This window comes from Cheilinus undulatus, linkage group 2, assembly GCF_018320785.1.
Source record: "Cheilinus undulatus linkage group 2, ASM1832078v1, whole genome shotgun sequence".
Classification (NCBI taxonomy): Eukaryota; Metazoa; Chordata; class Actinopteri; order Labriformes; family Labridae; genus Cheilinus; species Cheilinus undulatus.
The window spans coordinates 22,375,530-22,399,630 of record NC_054866.1 but is presented as its reverse complement, the minus strand read 5'-3'; the positions used below and the strand labels follow the sequence as shown (position 1 = coordinate 22,399,630).

The 24,101-nt window shown below is 38.8% G+C and overlaps 1 protein-coding gene across 6 annotated transcripts in view; it reads left to right on the top strand.

Moving 5' to 3' along the window:
• Positions 1–24,101, top strand: part of nf1a (neurofibromin 1a) — a 109,770-nt gene that overhangs the window by 14,277 nt on the left and 71,392 nt on the right. For 3 of the 6 annotated variants that reach the window (XM_041804933.1, XM_041804912.1, XM_041804941.1), the window contains 25 exons: positions 1,396–1,463; positions 1,610–1,685; positions 1,916–2,073; positions 2,154–2,327; positions 3,127–3,255; positions 3,351–3,425; positions 4,933–4,971; positions 6,392–6,523; positions 7,352–7,486; positions 7,607–7,720; positions 9,126–9,205; positions 9,849–9,972; positions 11,061–11,307; positions 12,984–13,057; positions 13,276–13,359; positions 13,692–14,075; positions 14,363–14,502; positions 14,621–14,743; positions 17,662–17,745; positions 18,094–18,210; positions 18,442–18,623; positions 18,712–18,923; positions 20,950–21,111; positions 21,436–21,533; positions 21,896–22,031. In XM_041804933.1, coding sequence (XP_041660867.1) covers positions 1,396–1,463; positions 1,610–1,685; positions 1,916–2,073; positions 2,154–2,327; positions 3,127–3,255; positions 3,351–3,425; positions 4,933–4,971; positions 6,392–6,523; positions 7,352–7,486; positions 7,607–7,720; positions 9,126–9,205; positions 9,849–9,972; positions 11,061–11,307; positions 12,984–13,057; positions 13,276–13,359; positions 13,692–14,075; positions 14,363–14,502; positions 14,621–14,743; positions 17,662–17,745; positions 18,094–18,210; positions 18,442–18,623; positions 18,712–18,923; positions 20,950–21,111; positions 21,436–21,533; positions 21,896–22,031 — 3,347 coding nt within the window. The remainder of the gene's footprint in view (positions 1–1,395; positions 1,464–1,609; positions 1,686–1,915; positions 2,074–2,153; positions 2,328–3,126; positions 3,256–3,350; positions 3,426–4,932; positions 4,972–6,391; positions 6,524–7,351; positions 7,487–7,606; positions 7,721–9,125; positions 9,206–9,848; positions 9,973–11,060; positions 11,308–12,983; positions 13,058–13,275; positions 13,360–13,691; positions 14,076–14,362; positions 14,503–14,620; positions 14,744–17,661; positions 17,746–18,093; positions 18,211–18,441; positions 18,624–18,711; positions 18,924–20,949; positions 21,112–21,435; positions 21,534–21,895; positions 22,032–24,101) is intronic. The other 3 variants (XM_041804949.1, XM_041804926.1, XM_041804918.1) reach the window with 2 other exon arrangements.

Below are 24,101 nucleotides of genomic sequence, written 5' to 3'. Positions count from 1 at the left end.
AAAAGTCACCAATATGCTGCTTACTCCATAACTCAAGAGTTCTCAACTTCCAAAAACAGGAGCTACATGCAAGCCTCACACACTTGACTGTGGGGCAGTGGGAACATGTTCTGTGAAGTGATGGATCTCTGCTTCTTTTGGCGAGTCTGGGTTTTGCGGATGCTGGGAGAACGTTAACTACCTGACTGCATTGTGCCAACTATGAAGTTTGGTGTAGGATGGATGGTATGGGGCTGTTTTTCAGGGTTTGGGCTTGGTCCCTTATTTCCTGTGAAGTACAGTCTTAATGCTTCGGCATACCAAGACATTTTGGACAATGCTATGCTTCCAACAGTTTGGGAAAGGCCCTTTTCTATTTCAACATGACTATGCCCCAGTGCACAAAGCAAGGACTATAAAGACATGTTTGATGAGTTCAGTGTCGAACTGACTGGTCCATGCAGATCCCTGACCCCAGCCCCATCAAGCACGTTTGGGATGAACTGTAACAGAGATGGTGAGCCAGGCCTTCTTGTCCAACATCAGTGCCTGACCATCAATGCTCTACAGAATGAAAGGGCATTCCCACAGAAATACTCAAAAGTCTTGTGGAAATCCTTCCTAGAAGAGTGGGGGCTGTTACAGCTGCAGAAGGAGGGCAACTCCATATTAAAGTGCACGCATTTGAATACAATGTCATACAGTTCCTGTTTGTGTAATGGGCAGGCAGCAGAATGCTTTTGTCCATATCATTTATGCAGATAGGATATATTTGGTAAATATTATCTCAATGTTTAAAATGTTTCATATTATTTAATAACTTCTGCAGTCCTACCAGCAAGTGACCGTTTCATATCTGTGCCACTGTTAAGAGGAATAAAAAAGGCAGTTTAACAACAATGTAGAAAAAGAAGCAATTTGAAATGTGCAGACGACATAAAATGCATTCTTTGAAGGAGACAAATCAACTAAATGAGAAAAAGTTGTTTATATGGAGAAAAATGACAAAAAAATTTTGACTACACTCTGTTATTCTTGTTTAGAGAATGATGTACAGAACAAAACAACCCTGACTGAGAGGAAGAAACAAATCTCTTTGAGACAAATGAGGGGATTCCTCTGTTTCAAGTTTTTTTTTGTTGGTATCATATTGGTCAGATACACATGCAGATCTGAAAATAAGTAATTTTTTTTTTTCTAGATTTATTTTTGGCCTTTTGGCCTTTATTAGATAGGACAGTGGATAGAGTCGGAAACAGGGAAGAGAGCGGGGAGAGACATGCAGGAAATAGTGCCACGGGCCGGATTCGTACCCAGGTCGCCTGCGTATATGGCGCGCGCCTTAACCACTCGACTACCGGCGCACCGAAAATAAGTAATTTTGATCAATTATTTTCCTGTTACGTTTTCTTTCAGAAACTGTGCTAAAATTCAGAGCTCTGAAGAAACCTGCACAGCTGGCTGTCATCAACAGTTTAGAAAAGGTACATCCTTTAAATTTCAGTATCTTGCATTACTAAAAGTGGAGTAGAAGTACAGTGAACATGATGCTAGTGAACTGAGAAATAGAGACGTTTTGATGGATGCATAAGCTGGCATTTAGAGTTAATGCACGGTGTCAACTCTGCAGGCATTTTGGACCTGGGTGGAGAATTATCCCGATGAGTTCACGATGCTCTACCAGAGACCGCAGGCTGACATGGCAGGTATGATTTCTCCACAGCACTCACCTGACTGTTTGTGCAGATATTCAGTTAGATTTTATATTCTGTTGTAGCTATGTAAGAGATCTACTCAGACACAGAGAAGAAGTATCAGAACAACCTAAAACATACACTTTGAACAGTTATTATTAATTGAGTCTGGATTTCACTTTCAGTCATTTAGTCTTTTAACAGCCGTTTACCTCCTATTGTGTGTCTTTGTGTGTGTTCAGAGGCCGCAGAGAAGCTGTTCGACCTGGTGGACAGCTTTGCAGAGAGTGCAAAGAGGAAGGCAGCTGTGTGGCCGCTACAGATCATCCTCCTCATCCTCTGTCCAGAGATCTTACACACCATCTCCAAAGACACGGTGGAGGACAGCAAGGCCAACAAGGTACCAAACACATACATGCATTATCAGACACAAACTCTCACTGACAGAGCAGAGACTGACTCCAGCTCTCTCTTCTTCAGAAACTGTTTCTGGACAGTCTTCGTAAAGCTTTATCCGGTCAGGGGGGCAACAAGCAGCTGATGGAGAGCGCCGCCATTGCCTGTGTCAAACTGTGCAAAGCCTCCCCCTACATCAACTGGGAGGATCACTCCACCATCTTCCTCTTGGTGCAGTCCATCGTCATGGATCTCAAGGTCTGAACACGTGATTCTGAGTGGTCATTCTGTATTTATGTTTGGTTCTCTTGTTCTGATTTCCTTTATCTACTAGAAATCCTTTAAAGAAGTTTGATTTGAGAGGAGTGAGGTTTGAATAAGAGAGAGAGACCACTGTGATGTGTCCTTATATGCCGTTCTTCCCAGGCGTGGTCAGCCTGACAGACCTGACAGGTCTATTAGGCTGACCACGCCCCCTGCCAGCTGATGGTCTCTGGAGGAGAGAGTCCCAGGTGTGGGAGAGCATGAATGCTCCCTCGTCATGGTTGATGGTGTATTTTCCCTTCTTCCTGATTTCAGTGGCCTCTTTAATCCAGCATTTGTGTTTGTTATTTTCTGATTCAGTAAAAAAAACATTTCCTACAATTAGTTTTCAGAAAAAAAAGAAACACAAGCTAAATATTCAGAATAAGAACACAAAATGAATTTGCAGGATTTAAGTCTGGATGAGATTTGAGCATTGACTCTTTGGCTCTGGTGGTTGTCTGACTTTTATAAACCTTGAGAAACAAAAATTCCTCCTCCATCCTCACCCTTGTATTTTTATATAGTGCTTAAATTTGCTCATAATGCAAAATGGACTTTGAAAATCATTAAAAAGCCAACAAAGGGATCATACTTTCTCTACAGTATAAGTTAATCATTGTAACTTTTTGTGTCCACAATATTTAATGCAAGTGAAAGAATAACATGCAGCTAGTCTTCTCAATCTCACTTCCACCAATATAAATCTTCTGAATTTACCTGAAGTGACATTTAATGCCTCCTTCCCCATCAGGCTTTGCTCTTCAACCCCGCTAAACCATTCTGGAGGGGGACAGGCAGCCAAAACGCAGACGTGGAGCTCATGATGGACTGTTTCGTCTCCTGTTTCCGCATCAATCCTCACAACAACCAGCACTTTAAGGTGGGCGGTTAACTTGGTGACCCTGTTTTGTTTGTATGTGTTATGATTCAGCACCTGTTTTAGACTCTCACCTGAGGTTTTTTGTCTGTCTGCAGGTCTGTTTGGCCCCCACCTCCCCCACCACCTTCCACTTCGTCCTGGTCAACTCTCTGCACAGAATAATCACTAATGTAAGTTATTTCTTTTTTTAAATTAAAGCAAATTACAGCAGGAATGTTCCTACTGACATACAAAAAATGATTTACAAAAAGGGAGACAGAGGCACAAGAAGTTTGACTTAAGACCGGCTCAGACTACATAAGTTTTACCAGATTTTGGCCAGATCGGTAGGAAACAGCAAACACTCTTCAAGTGTGACATAATTAACTACACGTCCAAGACACTTCATGACCACAATTAAACAAGAGTAGCATGCCAGAATGTTTCTTGTATCTTCTGTGTAGTTTGACGACCTGACCTGAAGTCACTAACGTGTGTAATGACACCTACCAATTATCAGAAACAGTGCAATGTCACTCCTGCGCTTTGAGCAGCAAATAATTAAAAAGCTATAATTTACCACGTTTTTTTATCCTCAGTTGATGAATAGTGTAAAGAAGAATTATGTGTCTTTGGGCAAAAACCAGAGAGGAGTAAAGTAGTCAAATGTCTGACCATTAATTTTTTTTTATGGCTTGTATTTTTTATTTTATAATAACCAAATCAGTCATAAACACATACCACAAAACATCTTAGTCTGTTATGTCTGACCATTAAAATGTTTCTACTTTAAGCCAGTAATTGCTCTGTATCAACAGGAGCTGTTGTCTGCCCGCCTGTTGAACCACATTTTAAAAGCTTATCTCATTTAGTAAGGTTTAAAAGCACAGGCACGTCTTGTAGTACTTGAGTCCCGAACTTGAACTCGAGTCCTGATTTGGAGAACTCGTGACTCGACTAGGACTCGAGCGCTCATGACTTGGCCTTGGACTTCAGCTTTAACTGCGTCAGGACTCGAAGATGAAGAGGAGGACTCTGACTTTTTTTGCTGAGGACTTTTTATTCTGTAATATTTATTATTTTTGTGTGAGAGAACCCCTCATAACTGATCAGTGTTCATGCTGAGCCCAGTGTTCAAGAGTATCAATATCAATGAAAATCGATGACTGTCATCCTGGACTGGAATGTTTTTCAGATTTCATTGACTTAAACCGGATTAAAACTATGAAGGTTGATCAGGACTAAATTGTTACTTAAAGTGTTTTTGTCTGGCGCGCCGGTAGTCGAGTGGTTAAGGTGCATGCCATATACGCAGGCGACCCAGGTTCGAATCCGGCCCGTGGCACTATTTCCTGCATGTCTCTCCCCGCTCTCTCCCCTGTTTCCGACTCTATCCACTGTCCTATCAAAATAAAGGCAAAAATAAAAATCTTAAAAAAAAAAAAAAAAAAAGTGTTTTTGTCTAAAGACTAAAACTAAAAAGAGTTGCCAAAATTAACCCTGTCTCCCAAGTCTACTCCACTACTGGGTCATAGATGTTTGGTTTTGTTCATGCACAACTGCTGTAAACAGCTCCTCTAGTCCTTTAAAATTAAAAGTTGAAGAAATTCATACACTAATAAAACACATCAATAAAGCTCATCTGGAAAGCTGGAATGGCTTAGAAATAATTAATAATTTGATTCAATTTGGCTCTAGGTTTTAGGTACTGGGGACTCATCTAGGACTCGAACACAGGTAATGGGGACTCGACTCGGCCTCAAGGTTTGGTGACTCGACTACAACACTGGCACACAGACACACGGCCCCCCCACATAAGATGGAGCTGTTTGTCCAGTTTGAATGAGAGAGTCTACACAGACACTCATATGCACTTAAAGCTTTCGTTTTATAATTCTAAGATGTCAATCATTATTCTGAAATCTCATGTTTTATGCACAAGTCCCTTGCTACTGAAGGGGTGTCAGACTCAATCACAGCAGGGGCCAACCTGAGACTCATTTTTCCTTACTGGTGAAAATGAGGTTGCTAGTTAATTAATTCTGGGGGGACAAACTAAGCACTGATGTCAGTGACATTGAGATTTAAAAAAGGCACAATGATCATTTTAAAGGCTGAAAATCTGAGATAAAAAGTCAGACATATCAGTTCAAAAGGTTAAAATATGGAATTAAAAGTCAAAATAATGTTTTAGAAGGCAAATATGGGAGATAGAGAGTCGAAATCAAAATTTAAAACGTCAAAATATGAGATAAAATTTTAAATCATGAGTCTAATAGGTCAAATTAAGAGAAAGGCAAAGTTAAGAGTTTAAGAGGTCAAATTGTGAGATAAAACTTGAAACTCTGAGTTTTATGAGTCAAAATATGACAAAATATCTAAAATTGTGACTCTTAAAATTAAAAACATGAAAGAAAAAAACGTCAAAATCACATGTTTCAGTTGTAGCTGTCAGATACACAAATTAATTTATTTTACCACATTCCTGCATTTTTATCTACTCAGTTTTAGTCCTTTTATGACTTTACAAGAATATTTTAAATATCAAGGTTAAGTTTACTTTTTTTTTGCTGAATTAAGTCTGCAGACCTCAGTGGGCCAGTTTTAGTAAAAACATGATATAATCTTGCGGGGTGGGTAACTGTACCTCGGGCCATATTTGGCCCCCAGGCCTTGAGTTCTACACCTCTGTACTATTGGATTTGGACTCCAATAACCTCTCAACCATTGAACTGTACGTTTTTGTATGTTTGGCTTTTACATTGCTGATGACCCAGTCTCTCCCATTTACCGCTGTTCATTTCAACAGAACATTTTCACCCAGAAAGGCGAGACTGCCAGCGTTTGGGCAAAGTACCCAGATGGGTTGAACATACCAGAAGGACAGCAAAATCTTGATATCATCATTTACCAGAGTGACTTTATACTAGTCCTCACTTCTTCACTCTCTGGGGATCTTCAGTTTACATATAATTAAGCTAGCATAGCTAGGTTAATTTTCTTGACATTTTGTCATACATTCCTCGGTTTCTCTTCTGAAGAATAGATTGTCCACACTGTCCTATTTTAATACTGTCCTGTTCAGTCTCTTTGGCAGGTTAAAGAAGAGTGAAGATTCAGAATTCAAATCCCATTTTGTCCTTTTTTGTCTCCGCAGTCTCAACTGGACTGGTGGCCGAAGATCGACGCTGTGTACTGCTACTCCGGAGAGCTTCGCTCCATGTTCGCAGATACCCTGAGCCGGGTGGTCCTGGGTGCCGGGACACATGCTCCCCTTCGCATGACGCCGGTTAGAACATGAACACACTGTTACACTTTAAACACATCACATTTATAATACTGGGTTAAAGAGAATGAAACTGGATGACTGCAGATTCTGAAAATGCTTTGTAGAGATCATCACAGCTTCTGATTGTTTTTTGTCTACTATACTGTTATGTATATAATGTAGGTTCAATGAATACATTGTAGAACAAAGAGACATGCTGGCCTTAACTCCAAAATGATGGGAGGAAACTTCTTGGCCTCTGAAAATATAAAAAAAAAACATTATCAGGAAAAGTTATGGGATGAGAGGCTTTTAGATTGTAATTTAAATAGAATTATTTGAATTATAAATTCCTATCAAATTCCTGTATTTCTATCAGACTGTCTAGTATGCAGCTCATGTTCTATGATTAGTTTTTAAAAAGCATGGAAAGTGTTGATTGATTAATTATTTGTTGCAAAGATCAAGAATCAAAGTTCTCTGCTTCCAGCTTCTGAAATGTGAATATTTTTGGACAAAACCAGACATTTGTCAATTTGGATTTTGGAAGCACTCGCCCCATATCTTTTCACAGTTTTCTCACATTTTAACGTCCAAACTTTTGACCAGTTTATCAAGAAAAATGTTGGCCATAAAAACTTACACAAGCTCCAACCCTATAAATGCTAATGCCAATGAATTTAGTGTTTGCAAAACAGAAGAGAAGAGAACATCTTATATAACACGTCTTTGCAAAATGAAATAAAATTAATCAGAGAGAAACTACATAAATTTCTCAGGGTTTTTTTTTTTACAGGAATGCCAGTTAAAACCAGAGTGTCTGAAATCCTCCTCCTCTTCCCTCCTCAGAGTCTTCTCAAAGGGAAGGTGAGCACGAGTCTAAAGTTCAAAGAGAAAGCCACAGACCTGGACACTCGAAGCTACAAGTGCCTCCTACTCGCTCTGGTCAAACTCATCCATGCTGACCCCAAACTCATGCTACATGTGAGTCCATCACTTAGATCACACTGATACACAAGTTTTTTCCCTAAAGGTTTCAAACCTTAGATTCAGATTTGTAAGATTGTTTATGATTATTAGTGCACATCTGTGTTTTTGTGTTAGAACCCGGTGAAGCAGGCTCCAGAGATGCAGAGCAGCACAGCGGAGCTCATCACCGGCCTGGTGCAGCTCATACCACTAACCAACACTACCCAGCTTTCACAGGAGGCCATGGAGGTCAGATACTAAAATAAGAACAACAATTTACAGAAATTAGGGTGAAATTAGGCCAAATCGAAGTTAAGGAGTATGGAGTGACCTGCTTAGTGTTATTACTTCTACTTGAAGTGAGAGACTTGGCAGAAATAGACCCTGTCTATCAGCGGATACTTTACTAAACTTTAGCATCCCTACGCTAACAGACATGAGAAATTGAACGGTTTCTGTTAGTAGAGAGACAGTTTCAGTCTGGTGCTTTTAAACATCCAGGACTATAGACAAGTGAAATAAGGATTAAAACATGCCTTCAGTGGGTAAGATATTTGTCCCTGCTGCATCTGGTTTAAATGAAAAATAAACAAGCACTCCAGCAATTAGCCTACCCCCTGACCTTACAGTGAACTATGGCCAGAGCACAGCTGCCTGGCTCCATACCAGAGCAGAGAGACAGCAGTTGGTGATTGTATTTTCTGGCACAAATTTCTCCATTATGATACTTTTTTATGACCCGTAGGCCACTGTGGCTGATAGATTTGGGAAAGTTACCTCACAATGACAGTAACACAGCGTGTAGCCTGCTGTTAGCTTTCAATGAAGGCAGTGATCTTAGCTAACAGTAGACTGTATTGAGATGAACTGCTCTGTGATTTTATATCTTTGTAATGTGAGGGGGGCGGGGTAATTCCCCAGCAAGACTGTTGACATCACAGGTGTCTATATTTGCCCTGCTCAAATTAAACTAAGCCATGAAAAAGAATTGAAACAGACTAACAAACAGTCTAAATCCAAAATTCAGTCACACATAGACCTCAGTATTTTCACATACTAACAGCAACCCTAATCCAGAATATGTAGTGAGTTAAGACACACATTTTGGATTTAACTTTACAGGGACTCTAAAACAGATTTAAAGATATGAAAATAGAGGCAACTAAAAACTCAAAAAATGTTGGCAATGAAAACACGATATCACCTAAGAATACAGTTTGACAATTTTTTGTGGAATTTTTAAAAAATTAGATCTACTTATTTGAGTGTGTGAATTCAGATTTTGTGTACAATTATTTTAATGTGTATTTTATTATTATTATTATTGTTATTTATTATTTCATTATTATTATGGTTTTTTTTTTGGTTTGTTTTTTTTAATCCATGAAGCAGAATGAATGAAAATAGAACAGCTCTGATATACAGGTCATTGATCACATTAGGATGTGATTATTAATAAAATCTGAAACACATTATGATAAATAAAAGTTTTTTCTCATGTTTTATAGACAAAGGTAGGGTCTTTTTAAGACTTTCATGTTAAAAAACAAGTTAAAATGATTTCTTCTTCATGTCTACTATTTCTTATATTATTTAGTAGCAGTATATATATATATTTTTTTAAATCATGTCTCTGTCTCCTTTCGGGTTTCAGGCTCTGTTAGTCCTTCATCAGCCTGAAACAATCGAGCTGTGGAACCCTGAAGCCCCCATAGAGACGTTCTGGGACATCAGGTACAAAATAATCTTCTAATTTCTGGATTAATATACTGAACTATGGCCAACAAACAAAGTGATTGAGCTACAGGTGATTGCTGTAACTTTTCACTACGCTTTGCATCTTTTCATATTCTGTTTTGATTAAATTTAAGATATTTGATTTAAGTTAAAGGAAACACAGGAATTAAATCCAAAATGGTCCACATAGTACATTGTATGTAATTCTCTTTAGAGTCTGATCCAAAAACAGTTGAGGGCAGTGAAACCAGAGTATTTAACTCTGGTTTCACTGCAAGTCAGTTTGATTTCCTTTCAGAGGTTCACATTGCTTAATGCTGCTCTAATTGATTAAAGTGATGAGTTTGACCGTTTAAAAAAAGGGGAAGGATATTTTAGAAGTTAGCATTGTTCTTTTTGCTTGTCAGGGGTTAAACAAACAAGAAAGCATAACATTATAGCAAACACAAAAGCATAAAGGAGCTTTGATGGTTTTACTTATTTTGACTGGAAAGCACACAGAAAACAACAATTTTTAAGTTTTTGTGGCAATTCTGAAAAACATGCTTTTTACATAGAAATTGTCTTGATTCCTGATAAAGAAGAAATGTATTTTATGTTTACATGATAATATTCTTCCTTGTGTTTGTCTTTTCTTTAGCTCTCAGGTTCTCTTCCTCATCTGCCGTAAACTGATCAGTCAGCAGATGGTGAACGGGACAGAGATCCTCAAGTGGCTGAGGGAGATCCTGATCTGCAGGAACAAGTTTCTGCTCAAAAATAAGGTATTATACCAATCCGGAAGTGCAAAATCTGATTTCTGTGGCAGTAAATAGTTTCTAAGGAATCTAACATTATATTTAATGAGGGAAATCAGGTTTATTCAAACATCTGGTACTTTGCTGATAACAGTAGATTTCTGGAGAATTAATTACAAAAAAATTATAAATCTTTTAGTTCATACAAGGCCCAAAAGTATTTGTATTTTGAGATGTCATGAATCGGTGGGAGCTGTAACCCCATGACAGTGTCTGAATGGAGAAAAAATCTCTTCAATGTTTAACAACTAAAACACACAAAGAAGACTAGTGTAGCAAGATCAACAACGAGACCCACTCCATGTTCTGTGATCAAGGTCTCTTTATTATTGAGTTTTTAAAATATATACGAATATAAAGAAGTGTCATACATTATGGATTCAGACCCAGAAAGGAGTATTCAGAATACAAAACAAACCTTGACATAAACCCACTTGCTGGACAACATATTACACATGTGTCAGTCATCCACGCTTTCAGCCAGCTCAGGAAAAGACATGAGATTACATTCTCTGCTCCCATTTTTTGACCCGCTACATGTTTGAATCGACTATGTAGGGAAACGTTCAATCCTGTAACATGTCAGATATTTCAGTGACTATGAGACAGCATCACACAGATGTGTCAACAATCGGAGGGGAATGAAAACTGGTGTTGAACAACTTATCCGTCTTGTTTGTAAAAAGTGTCTGGATGTGAAAGCAGCAAAAGAGAGACTCAAAGACATTTCTATATTTTTTACTTTTTTAAACCTTTGAGCCCATGCGCCAGGGTAGAGGACCTCAGCCTCAAGTGTGCAATACAAGTGCTCAACAATATTCTTTTATAGAGAGTTGTTTTTTTTTTCTTTTTTGGCTAATTTACAGAAGTTGACACTCGTTTCCATAATTATTTCAGAAATTCATACTGTGTGATCTGGGAGTTTTCACATTTTTAAACTGAAATCTCTTTTATGTCAGGATTTAAAACTGAATAATGTGTATTGTTTAAGAAATTTAACCTGTTTCATCTTCATTGTTCATGGTTTAAACTTGCTTTGTCTTGAATGATTTCAGGAGTGTGCGACAATGGGTGGAGGGATCCCGATCTGTCGGCAGGCTCAGACAAAGCTGGAGGTCAGTCTATACATGTTCCTGTGGAGCCCTGACACAGAGGCAGTGCTGGTGGCCATGTCGTGTTTTCGCCACCTCTGCGAGGAAGCCGACATCCGTAGCGCTGCTGACGAGGTGTCTGTCCAGACCATTCTGCCGAACTACGCCACCTTCAGCGAGCTGGCCTCTGTCAGCAACATGATGGGGACAGGTGAATGCTGCTCAGGGCTACGCCTAAAACTGTTCATATGTTTGTGCAAAGATTACCACAAAACAAATCTTTATTAAAATAACGTTTTAACAAAAGTATTAAAGGACTGCAAGGCAACTTTGTAACTCTGTCCTCTCTGTGTCAGTAAATGGAATATTTCAACTTGTAGAAATAAAATAATTATATAGCTTATAGCTGCAGGTTTTTGGTCTCTCAGTTCTCCCATAATATAGTTTGGGGTGAAGGGGTCAATACAGCAGTTCTGATACCAAAACTTTTTCAATAAATTGTGTGCACTTGTAGGGATTAAGCGAGGTTAAAATGTAAAAATAAATGCATCAAAGACATCAAGAAATGCAGTCACTTATGTCCCTCAATGAATCATTTTAGGCCTAATATCAGTTGTTTTTGTATGACTCGTGATGTTTGTGATGTGTAGCTGCGTTTCCACCGGGTCGTCCAGTTTGACTAAGTACGGTTTGGTTTGGTTTGGCACAGAAAACCCTGAAACAGTTTGTGTCTCCATAGACACCCTCACTTGGTGGTTGGACTGCAGACAGCATGCAAACAGCTTTATTTAAGCTAAAAAGTGCTGTCATTTTAATAACTACATCTTAATGTCGTTCACTGTGGACAAGCATTCAGTTTGTGATGGATATAATTCAAACCCAACCCCGTTCTTCTTCCTCTTACCTCAGAGGAAATTTAAGACCTTAAATTTCAGAAGACCAACCATAAGATGAAATAATATCTAAGGTGACAAGACGTCTAAGGAAAATGGTCACTTTTCCTATGATGTCCTATTAACATGGCTTTAGAAAGACCATCATTATTTATTACAGATTAAATTAAGTTTTAAATTAACCTTATTTCAATTTGGTTAGATACTGAAGTTATTTCTTTGAGCGCTTCATGAAGTGAACACATCCGAGGCTTTAACAGTTGACATGATATAAAAGTTGAGAGTTGTGTTGTGTGATTTTGCACATTAAAGATAAAATTAAAGGTGGTGTTAAAATCAAACTAAATCAAGTAAGACAGCCTGGGTACATTGAACTTCTATAAACATGCACCCTGAATTTTTTGCAAACAGATTAAATAACCACAGAGCGATCTTTTCACAGATTACCTTAATTAAAAGGGAGTAAAAAGGGAATCATTGCAATGCAGAGAAAGAACTGATCTAAAGCTTCTTATTAACAAAACTTTGACATCAATTCAGTTTCACATTCATCTCTGATGACCAGGCTGATGTGTGCCTTCAGGCTCTGATTTTAATTCTTAAAACCAGGCCCATTTAATGTCAGAAAACACAGTTTGTAGCCAGATCGATGTCCACTGTTGAGTCCAAATATCCCTGATTTAAGAGACTATTAGTTTGTGGTTTGTCATTTAGCCCGGCCGAGCAGTTGCGTCACACGCTGAAACCCTCTATTACGTCTGTAGCTCCACCCTTTTGGGATGGATGGGTAAGCTTGGATGGTATGGATCGTTTTTAGGACCCTTTCAAGCTTTTGAAAATGGAAACGCAGATAAGTATACCTTGCCATACCAAACTGAACTAGAGGACTGGACTGGAAATGACTTATTTGTGATAAAAAAACACTTGATAGAACATATATCTCCCTACAGAGAAGAAGGAAAATTTGTAAGCATTGCTATTGTTGTTTCCTCAGGTCGATCCACACTGCAGAAGAGAGTTATGGCCTTACTGAGGAGAATAGAGCACCCCACACCTGGAAACATTGAGGTACCTTACCATTTAATCATATTCTATAACTAGCTTTTAGGATTAGATGCTTTCTTTTAATGTTTAATTTTATTCTTTGTTTGTCTTTGTAAATATATAACACAGATTTTTGTGTTATTGAAATGATTGCTTTTCCATCATTGATGTAATGTGATGTTTTATGTTGGTTTCTTTGTCTGTAATAATGTACTCTGAGTTGTCTGTTGTTACTCCTTCAGGCTTGGGAGGACACGTATACTAAATGGGACCAGGTCACCAAACAGATCCTCAACCTTCCCAAAAACAAAGCTGATGACGGGCAGGTAAGCTAGAATTTAAGAACATACAACTCACTGATTAAAAATACAATAACAGACAGAAACGTCAGTCAATCAGCTATTTAGACTTGATTTTTCAGACAAATTTAGTTTGAAGTACTTCACAAAAGAGCATAAAACAGACCAAGGAAAGGTTGCATGATAGAAAGAACTTAGAGACTAAATACAATTAGAAATTAAGAAATGAAAAAATTATTAACATTTTGTCATTTGTTGTGTGTTAAATGTCAGATGAAATTGTAGATTAAGAGATATTGTTGCAGTCTGCAGCTCTTTTTGTTTCTGCTCTTCACCATCTCCCCTCCTCCCCCCTGCAGCAGGAGTGGATCAACATGACGGGCTTCCTCTGCGCCCTGGGTGGGGTCTGTCTCCAGCAGCGCAGCACCCCAGGCCCTGCCACCTACAGCCCACCCATGGGCCCAATGAGTGAGCGTAAACAGTCAATGATATCCATGGGCCCCTGCGACGTGACCAACACGGTTGGCTCTTCCTGCTCCTCCTCGGCCTCTAGCGAGACGCCTGTCAGCCGCTTCCTGGATCGGCTGCTCAGCCTCTTGGTGTGCGGCCACGACCGGGTCGGCCTCCACATCCGCACCAATGTCAAAGACCTGCTAGGGCTGGAGCTAAGCCCTGCCCTCTACCCCATGCTTTTTAACAAACTGAAGAACAGCATTGGGAAGTTCTTCGACACACAGGGGCCAGTAAGTTTTCACTCTCACAGTCAGATGTTTTCCACGATATGTGGTGATGTTTTAACTTTTTTGTCGTCTAGTTAAAAATCATACATGATCATCCTTCAGCTTTTATCACTCTTATTAGATTTTTTTTCCCTCTGCGATTTCACACCTGAGTAAGAAAATCTCTTATTTTATGATGTAAAAACTTGCATGTAAATACTTGTTTTGAATGGTGTAAAGTGATTATTTGTTCAGGATTACTTCAGTTATGTTCAGGTGTTAAATGTACACTGTGGTTCTCTTGTCTTTAGGTTCCTATAAATGAGACCAACACTCAGTTTGTGGAGCAGACCATCGCCATCATGAAGAACCTTCTAGATAACCACACAGAGGGGAGCTCAGAACATCTAGGACAGGCCAGCATTGAGACCATGATGCTCAACCTGGTCAGGTGAGTCCTGCACCTGTGAATTATCACCGGACAAAGGCTCTTAACGTTATTTAAATAACAACAGCTCACTGTTCTCACTTTAAAGGTGCTCCATAAATTATTTTATTTTTATTTTCAGGTATGTGCGCATCCTAGGAAACGTTGTCCATGCCATTCAGATCAAAACCAAACTGTGCCAGCTGGTGGAGGTGATGATGGAGCGACGAGATGACCTGTCCTTCTGTCAGGAGATGAAGTTCAGGTCAGACACAGATACTCATTGTTTCATTTACACAAATTAAACTTGGGTTGTGAATCAAATGAGTTTAGATTGAAAGGGAATGTATAAGAAAAGGAACATTTTCATTTCAACTTGGGAATTACAGAACTGAGCTTCTTTGGCTTAAAGTAACTGAAATGTTTTTAAAGCATAAGAAAAATGTCAACATGGCAGCGTGAACTGCTGATCCAAAAAAAATGTTTTCTCAGTTGTGTAAACAAACCTGTGTATGCTGTTAAGTTTGACCTAAATCTTTATAAAACTCAAATCAGCAACAAAAAAGATTTAGTCAGAAGAAGTCCAAATTATCAGAGGCTTTCATATGTATTAAAAATAAATAAATAACAAGTCTTTTTTTTTTGTCGGGAGGCTTATCTATAAAAGTAAAAACAATGAATTGGTGAATTATTGTGTTGTAAACTGGGATGCAAAACATTAAAGTTCTGAAAAGTGTCAGAGGATCAGATATAATTTGCATGTTTATTTTTATTAATTTAATTTCAACCTGGCCTACAGATGTGTGAAAACATTACAGTTAGCAGAGTTTCCTTTTTTCACTTATTATTAGCTTTTAGCTGAAGCTGAAGGGGGTTCATATTGATCTTTGCCCTGGACCGCCAAATGATTAAAACCGGCCCTGCACACACCTGCAGCTCTTCCACATAAGTCATCTTGTTCTGCTCTGCTTCATTTTTAAGCTTTGATTTTATTTTCTGCTCTTTTAGCGGTATTTATCAGTAGTAAAGATCAAATAAGACTTCAACTTTAAGACAAGTTTTTCTTGATTTTATGTTAGCACAACCTGTGATTTTCATGGGTAGTCTCTGTAATGATGACACATATTAAAATAAAAAATGTGAATGGCAGGAAGCGAATGAATAAAGTCATTAAAAATAAGGGCATAAGTCCCTTAAATTTAAACATAAGAAAGCACACCTCAATGACTGAACTTACAGGAGAGAGGCACTGTCAGTGGTATTATCCACACCTGAAGGTAATAATATGCTGATAAAAATTTATCACACTTAAATGTTTCGGATCATCAAAATGATTATTTAATTTTTTAAGGGGGGGAAAGAAATCCAAACCTATTTGGCCCTGTGTGAAAAAGTAATTAACCCCCTTGTTAAATCATGAGTTAACTGTGAATACCCAAAGTGTTTGGAAAGCTGAGTTCAGTTTCACTGGCCACACCCAGGCCTGATTACTGCTAGATTTGTTGAATCAAGAAATCTTCTAAGTAGAAGCTGTCTGACAAAGTGTAGTAGGATCCAGGATCTCAGAAAGAAATGCATCATGCCACGATCCAAAGAAATAAAAGAAAAAAATGAGAAACAAAGTGATTTAAGTCTCTCAGTCAGGAAAAGGTTACAAAGCCATTTCCAAGGCTTTGGGACTCCAGCAAACTACAGTCAGAACCATTATCCACAAATGGAGAAAACTGGGATCAGTGGTGAACCTTCATCACCAAGCAAAATGACTCCAAGAGTGCAACGACAACTCATCCAGGAGGTCACAAAAGAACCCAGAACAACATCCAAAGAACTGCAGACCTCACTGGCCTCAGTTAAGGTAATCAAATGGCATCATGGGAGAGTTCCTAGTCCAAAAAAGAACACAGAGGCTCATCTCACGTTTGCCAAAAAAACATGTTTATGATCCCCAAGACTTTAGGAGAAATATTCTGTGGACTGAGGAGACAAAAGTTGAACTTTCTGGACGGTGTGCGGCCCATTACATCTGGAGTAAAAATAACAAAGCATTTGATAAAAGAACATCATGCCAACAGTCAAACGTGGTGGTGGCTTTGCTGCTTCAGGACCTGGACCACTTGCTGTGATTGATGGAACAATGAATTCTGCTGTCTACCAGAAAATCCTGAAGGTGAACATCCGGCCATCAGTATGTACCCTCAAGCTCAAGCGCTCTTTGGTTATCCAGCAGGACAACAACCCGAAACATACCAGCAAGTCCACCTCTGAATGGCTCAAGAAAAAACAAAATAAAGGTCTTGGAGTGGCTAAGTCAAAGTCTGGACTTAAATTCAGTTGAAATGCTGTGGTGTGATCTTAAACGGACAGTTCATGCTCAAAAACCCTCCAATATGGCGGAGTTAAAACAATTCTGTAAAGAAGAGTGGGCCAAAATTTCTCCACAGCGATACAAAGACTCAGCACCAGTTATCACAAACGCTTAATTTCAGTTATTGCTGCCAAGGATGGCACAACCAGTTATTAGGTTCAGGGGGCAATTACTATTTTACACAGGGCCAGATGGGTGTGGAATTTTTCCCCCCTTAAAAATTTAAATAATCATTCTGACACTGCATTTTGTATTTACTTGGGTTGTATTTGTAAAATATAAAAAAATGGTTTGATGATCTGAAACATTTAAGTGTGATAAAAATGCAATACATTAGGAATCAGAAAGGGGGCAAATACTTTTTGGCGGCACTGTATGTGGGAAACAGAAGTATTGGTGTAGCTTGTAATGAATCTTTAATGATGACAGTGTTAACCTTTTTTAAATTTTTTTTTTTCCAAATAAGCCATGAAAGAGTTGCAGCTGGTCACTAAGGAGCTGTGGTTTGAGTATCACTGCTCTAGACAGTTGTTTTAATATTAACATAATTTAAAGCCATGTATAAGAAAATAAAAAAGCATATTTTAAACAAATTTCACTAATTGCACAAGTACAGGTGCTTCAAAAGACCGCAAATAAATTAGAAAAAAAATCAAAAACCTAAAACACAGAAAATAAGGAGACAGTGCAAAACTATTATATGATAATAATTCATAATTTTATGAAGAAGTTGTAAATGTAACTAGAACAACACTGCATAACTGTATGTTGTTGAGATTTATTTTTAATGTAAGTCTCTCTTTTTCTGAACTGTGCAGGAACAAGATGGTGGAGTATCTGACTGACTGGGTGATGGGCACGTCCAACCAGGCTGCCGATGACGACATCAAGTGTCTGACCAGGTATAGCTTGTTTATATTCAGTCTATACAGGTAATGTAGAGGTATTTTCACATAAACGATAAAATTATAAACTACTCAATTTTTTTCCTCGGTTCATTTTGTGTTTACGCTCTACATGCAGCACTGTCCCTATGCCATTATATCACAGCCTGATTTTCCTATTGTGTAAGTAAATTAACTCTTTGAAGTGAGCGATCGCTGTGTTTACATCTGTCCGAACAAGCCAAGGCCAAAGGGGAACAACACTTTTGTGTTGAAGCAACTTTTTAACGCATGCCAGATATGAAAATACCTCCAGAAAGCTCATTGTAATTTCCTTTGTAACATTAGGTGTATTTTTGTGTGCAGGGACCTGGACCAGGCCAGTATGGAGGCTGTGGTGTCTCTGTTAGCTGGTCTGCCTCTGCAGCCAGAGGAGGGAGATGGAGTTGAACTGATGGAGGCCAAATCTCAGCTGTTTCTCAAGTAAAAACAAAACCTGCACTCTTGTTGGAAACATTTTATAAAGTTTAAGATATTCAAATGTGATTGATGTGACAGCTCTGGTTGCGCCTATTGTTATATATAGAAAAAAACATTTTGCCCTTGAATATGATACCAAGTATGAGATATTTAGGTAAATGCCTGTGTGTGTTTAGAATGTCCTGCATGCAGCATCCTTCACTGAGAAACTCTGGGATGTTTTTTTTTCTACAGGTACTTCACCCTCTTCATGAACCTACTAAATGACTGCAGCGAGGTGGAGGACGAGGGACAGGCAGTTGGGGGGCGTAAAAGAGGCATGTCCCGCCGCCTGGCCTCGCTCCGTCATTGCACTGTCCTCGCCATGTCCAACCTTCTCAACGCCAATGTGGACAGCGGTCTCATGCACTCCATTGGTAAGTCAGCTTCACACACTGTTGCTTGCAGCCCCTAAGAGCGTATTTCTTCCCATGATGCCACAGTTCCTGTCCTCCCCTTCTTCAGGTCTGGGCTATCACAAAGACTTGCAGACTCGAGCCACCTTCATGGAGGTCCTCACCAAGATCCTGCAGCAGGGCACAGAGTTTGACACGCTGGCAGAGACGGTGCTTGCTGATCGCTTTGAGAGGCTGGTGGAGCTGGTTACTATGATGGGGGATCAGGGCGAGCTGCCCATCGCTATGGCACTAGCTAACGTGGTTCCTGGGTCCCAGTGGGTGGGTATCTGATCTAGAACCTAGAACTACAACTGTTTTAACAAAGCTTTTCTCTTTAAACAAAACAAAATAAACTCAAGAACACATTTTTGGTTTGTATGTGCTAAAGCTAAACGTTGGCTTAATCGCATGGGAACAGTAAAAACAGAACCAAACTGGACAGAGCTGTGAAAAGTAAAACAATGAATGCCTTTTAAATGCTGAAGGTAATGGAGTTTTCATGATATCATAGTTTCTGCATGATCTTAGAGACAGTGCTCAAAAGGGTGAAAGTTATTTTTTCAGCAATAACTTTTCTGAAAATCAGGAGAGGTTTACGTTTTGATTTAAAGAGTCTGGGGTGACTGTGGCTCAGTAGGTGGAGTCGTTTGGCTCACAACTGTAGGGTCGTGGGTTTAATCCCCAGCTGCCACAGTCACATGTCAGTGTGTCCTTGGGCAAGAAACTTAACCTAAATTTGCTCTCACTGCAGCGTTGGTGTTGTTTAAATGTATATGAATGTACTTGAATGAGATTAGCCAAAACTGACAGCCAATCTCACTAGTAACTTTTGCCATCTGTGAATGAAAGTGGAGTAAAAGGGTGTTAATGTTTAGGTATGACCTTTGAATTGTCAGAAAACTAGAAAAGCATTGTTGTCCATTTAACATCTAAATCTTTTCAGTTTTTTTTTGTTGTTTTTATGAAGAAAGTTTTCAGAAAGTTACTGACAAGTCTCCAAAATTTCTGAATCAATTTTTGTGCATTTTCAAATTTTCATATTTTCTTGGACAGGTTTCCAAAAATTGAAACTAAACAACAACAACAAAAAAAAATCAATGAAAGTTTTCATACATTTTTTCTTACAAAGGGGTCTGGAAATTTCTGATGACAGTTTCCAGAGGTTGAAACATTTTATTTTCCACTGAAAGTCTCAAAAAATTTTGGGTTAGAAGTTTGTATAAATTTCTGACAGACATTTTTAGAAAGAAGTTACTAAAAATTTTGAATTGAATCAAAAAGATGACATAAGTTTTTCAAAAATTGTAACCAAAGTAAAAAACAAACCACAAACAAAGAGTTTGTGAAAATTTCTCACAAAAAGTTTACTTTTTTCTGTTTTCCAAATTGTCTGATGGAGTTTTGGAAAAATACAAGAAAAGTTTTCAAAAATTCCTTTCTCAAATTTTCTCAAATTTTGGACTACAAGAATCCTACCAATATTTGGCAAAAATTTATAAGTGAAAATATCCAGTGAAATCTAAAAAGATTATTATCTTTTTGAACATTTCTGATGCAAGTTTTTCTTAAATTTTTGGCAAAAGTTTCTTGAAAATTTCCAGCAGAATTGTCTGTCAAAAAATGCATTGATCTTTAAAAAGTTTATGGGAAAATTTTGAGAAACTTCAATGAGATCTTGAAGATCTCTTTAACTGGATGCACGTCTCTAATTGCACTTCAAATTTAAAGCATCAATATTAGGTTTTAAACAACCTTTGAGGCCGATGGTCAGGTCTTAATAGCATGTTATGCCAGCATCAGCAACAAAATCAGCCTAATCACTGATTCCTCTTGTAGAGTCCTCAGAACATGCAAATGATACAGGAGTGTTGGACAAGAGTATTTCCTTGACTTTATCTCTCTTTCCTTACTCAACAGACTTTGTCTGCTTGTTTTACAAAATATAGAGAGTGGTGCATTAATGATATCCACATCCATGTTTGAAATAAATATGTGAAGCTTTTGTCAACATGGAGGTGAAACACTTAAGCTGAAAGCTGCCTAAGGCTCTTCAGTACAAAGTGCCACCCTTTCATTTGTCTGCATTCAAAATAAAGGCACTACATATCATACTATTTTCAAGGGAAAACTGAAATTAACAGGGAAGAGAACAACATTTTTAATGTATGCTGTGAGGACAGCTTGTGTCTGGCACTCACATGCTGTAAGGACATGGTGCTAGAGAGTTCATATAGTGTCTTTTTAGATCTAGTGTTGTCCAGGTGTAACGTCTGTCTGCTTTGTGTTGTGCGCGTTATTTCTCCAGGACGAGCTGGCCCGGGTGCTGGTGACGCTGTTTGATTCTCGTCACCTGCTCTACCAGCTGCTGTGGAACATGTTCTCTAAAGAGGTGGAGCTGGCCGACTCCATGCAGACTTTGTTCAGAGGAAACAGCCTTGCCAGCAAGATCATGACCTTCTGTTTCAAGGTACAAAACACATCCGTATGACATCACAGTACATGTTGGGGGTATGTTAGTGACTCAGATTGTCATGATATCAGAATTTAAACTTTAATATGACTCAAGTTAAAATTTAAACAATATTGAGACCTGTTTGACACCATCACAGCTAACTTAGGAAGTCCTGCACACAGGAATTAGTAATTTGCAGTTTTTAATCACCAAAAAATAAAATTGTCACATATATTCCTCTGTTGTGTAATGCTCTGTCAGAAGTCTTGTGGTATCATTAAGTTTCAGCGCATCTTAAATTTTGACCACCTTATTACTGACTGTGCTTGTTTCTATCAGGTGTATGGAGCAGCATACCTGCAGAAGTTGCTGGAGCCGTTATTAAGAGGAGTCATCACCACACCTGACCACATCAGCTTTGAGGTGGACCCCACCAGGTGAGTGCCTGGATGTCTGATTTGGTTGTGCATGCCCTTCTCTGCCTGTGGATCATTTGTTTTTAATGGTTTTTAAGCAATTAATATGACATGGAGGCAGCTAAACATGTGTAGCAATGGAGCGCTAGACAGAGTTCTCTGCATCTTAAGCAGAAATGCAAAATAACCCTTTAAAATATTATTATTATCAGAAAATTAACCTTTTTTTCAGCAGAGATCAGAGAAATAAAGCTCACTTATGCTTAATTTTATATTAAGATGCTGCTTAATGAGAATTACCTGTTTAAGGACCATAATAGGGTCTGTGTAGTTGTTTTTTCAGTGTTCAGTCTCTTATTGGACCTTCCTGTTTGTGTCCTCAGGCTGGAGCAGGGAGAGAACCTGGAGGAGAACCAGAGGAACCTTCTGCAGATCACTGAGCGTTTCTTTCAGGCCATCATAGGCTCTTCTAGCGAGTTCCCCCCTCAGCTACGCAGCGTCTGCCACTGTCTCTATCAGGTAATCCCCCCCTCTCTCCTCACACCGCCCACCCCTCACGCTGCTCACCCACCAGCCTCTCTGCCCTCACCTGTGTATGTGTGGTGTGAGTGTGTGTATGTGGAGTTTCTCTCACACTCTGAGGCCTCTGACGCTGCTCCACTCACTGCATCACAGGGCACACACCTTTACCTGCACACACTCTGCTTGGCCAATCAACATCCAGAGCTCATGTTTGGTCATTCACACGTAGAGAAGTGTTGGAACTCTAAAACATTTAATACCGTTGAGCACAACAGGCTCTGAACTTGTCTGATTCTGAAACAGGAATTGGTTTTCAGCTTTTTCCATCAGGACAGGGTGCTGTAGAATATTATTTTTATCACCAAAACATATCATCCGACCAGACTGGATGCATGGCGGCTGCATTGCAGCTGCACAACAGCTTCATTTTCATTTTGGTGTGCATTTAAAAAAGTCTGAGCTTTGAGACTGGTGTGTGAATCTTGCACATGTTTTGCACCATCTCAGTAAGCCAGTTTTTACCATAAGTCACATGTGGACACAGTAAAATGGTAATATGATAACCTTGAATCAGCAAATATATGTCTGATGTTAGAATATAATACAATCATGATGTGCATTGCACAGCTACACCTACAGTGTAACATTTAAACTTAAAGCACAGTCTTCCATTTCTGTTAAGAAACTCCCCTCATTTCTATAAAATGCTTTTATTCTAAATTGTTCCAGGGCAGTTTTCTGTTAAATCAAGTTGCTCTCAAGGCAACTCACAAGATCCCCCACAAGAATGTATTTGAAATAAAACAAAGCAGAAAAACAGGTAGACTATAAGTACACCAGATTAAGGGTGATATGTCTTCTGTTAAGACCTGTCATTTTCCCTGTTTCTCTCCCTTTCCTGGACGTTTAAAGCAAAGTTTCTGTTCAGAAGTCATTGGCATTTCTTAAAATAAAGTTTGGACGCCAGCACCCCCATCTCCACACTTTCTTACTCTATATATCAATAAATATTGAGCCTTATAGCCCTAATTAGAAAAAATAAATGATTACAGACAATGACACAGCATAGAGGGAAGATAAATGCACTAGTGTGTGGTATAGAGCAGAGGATGACTATGATGAAAGAAAACAAACAAAATGATACCCATGACTTGAATGCTGTCTTCCCCTCTTATTATTAAAAGGCGGTAAGCAAACAGCTGTCAGATGCTCTGCATCCACCCCCTGGTGGTGGCACTGAAATTACAACCAGGCACCGGTAAAACAAAAGGATAAAATTAAGATGAAACAATAATTGCATAAAATCTTTGATTCTGAGTCATCAAACATTTGAAAATCATGTCCCATCCTTCTATTTTTCTGACCATTTTTTGTCTTCATCACTCGCTGTAGCTCCTTCTTCTTTACTATTGCTTATGCTCCTCATGTATTAAAAGACACATTTATGTAAACGATTTTTTTTTTTCTTAAAAGCCCCCAAATCTAGTGTAGAGACATCCAAAATTAAACATGTACTGTATGAAGCATTCTGCCTGGTTTGGCGAATAGTAAGAGTCTTTGCATACTGAGTCCGTTATTTTTCAGATGCGATTTTCTGGAGGAGTAAACCAAAAAAAAGCCATGCACTCTAACCTTGTACACCAAGTCTGATGCATTTTATTTGCATTCACTTTCTATTAAATTTATGGAATATGGCAACTAGTTTCACACTGTGATGAAAAAAGCAGTGAGGATGAGCCTGTGGCTCTGTCACTCCCAGAAATTCACACTGAATCCATCCTGACAGAGAGCTTCATACAGCACCAGCTGGAGATGGAGAGCAACTTATGCCTTCATCTGTTATATACCATGGCTGATATCCACATTATACACAAATCATGGTGTTTAAAATGAGGCTTCTATATGAGAGAGGGAGAGAGAGAGGGGCAAGCGAGCAACAGAGAAGGAAGTAGCAGGCGCTGCTCTGTTAAGGCAGTTGAATGACTCGAGCAAATGTAAAAAAAAAAAAAAAACAACAAAACTTTAACCTATTCTGAAAAAAATAACAGACAGAAGTTGTTGTATCAC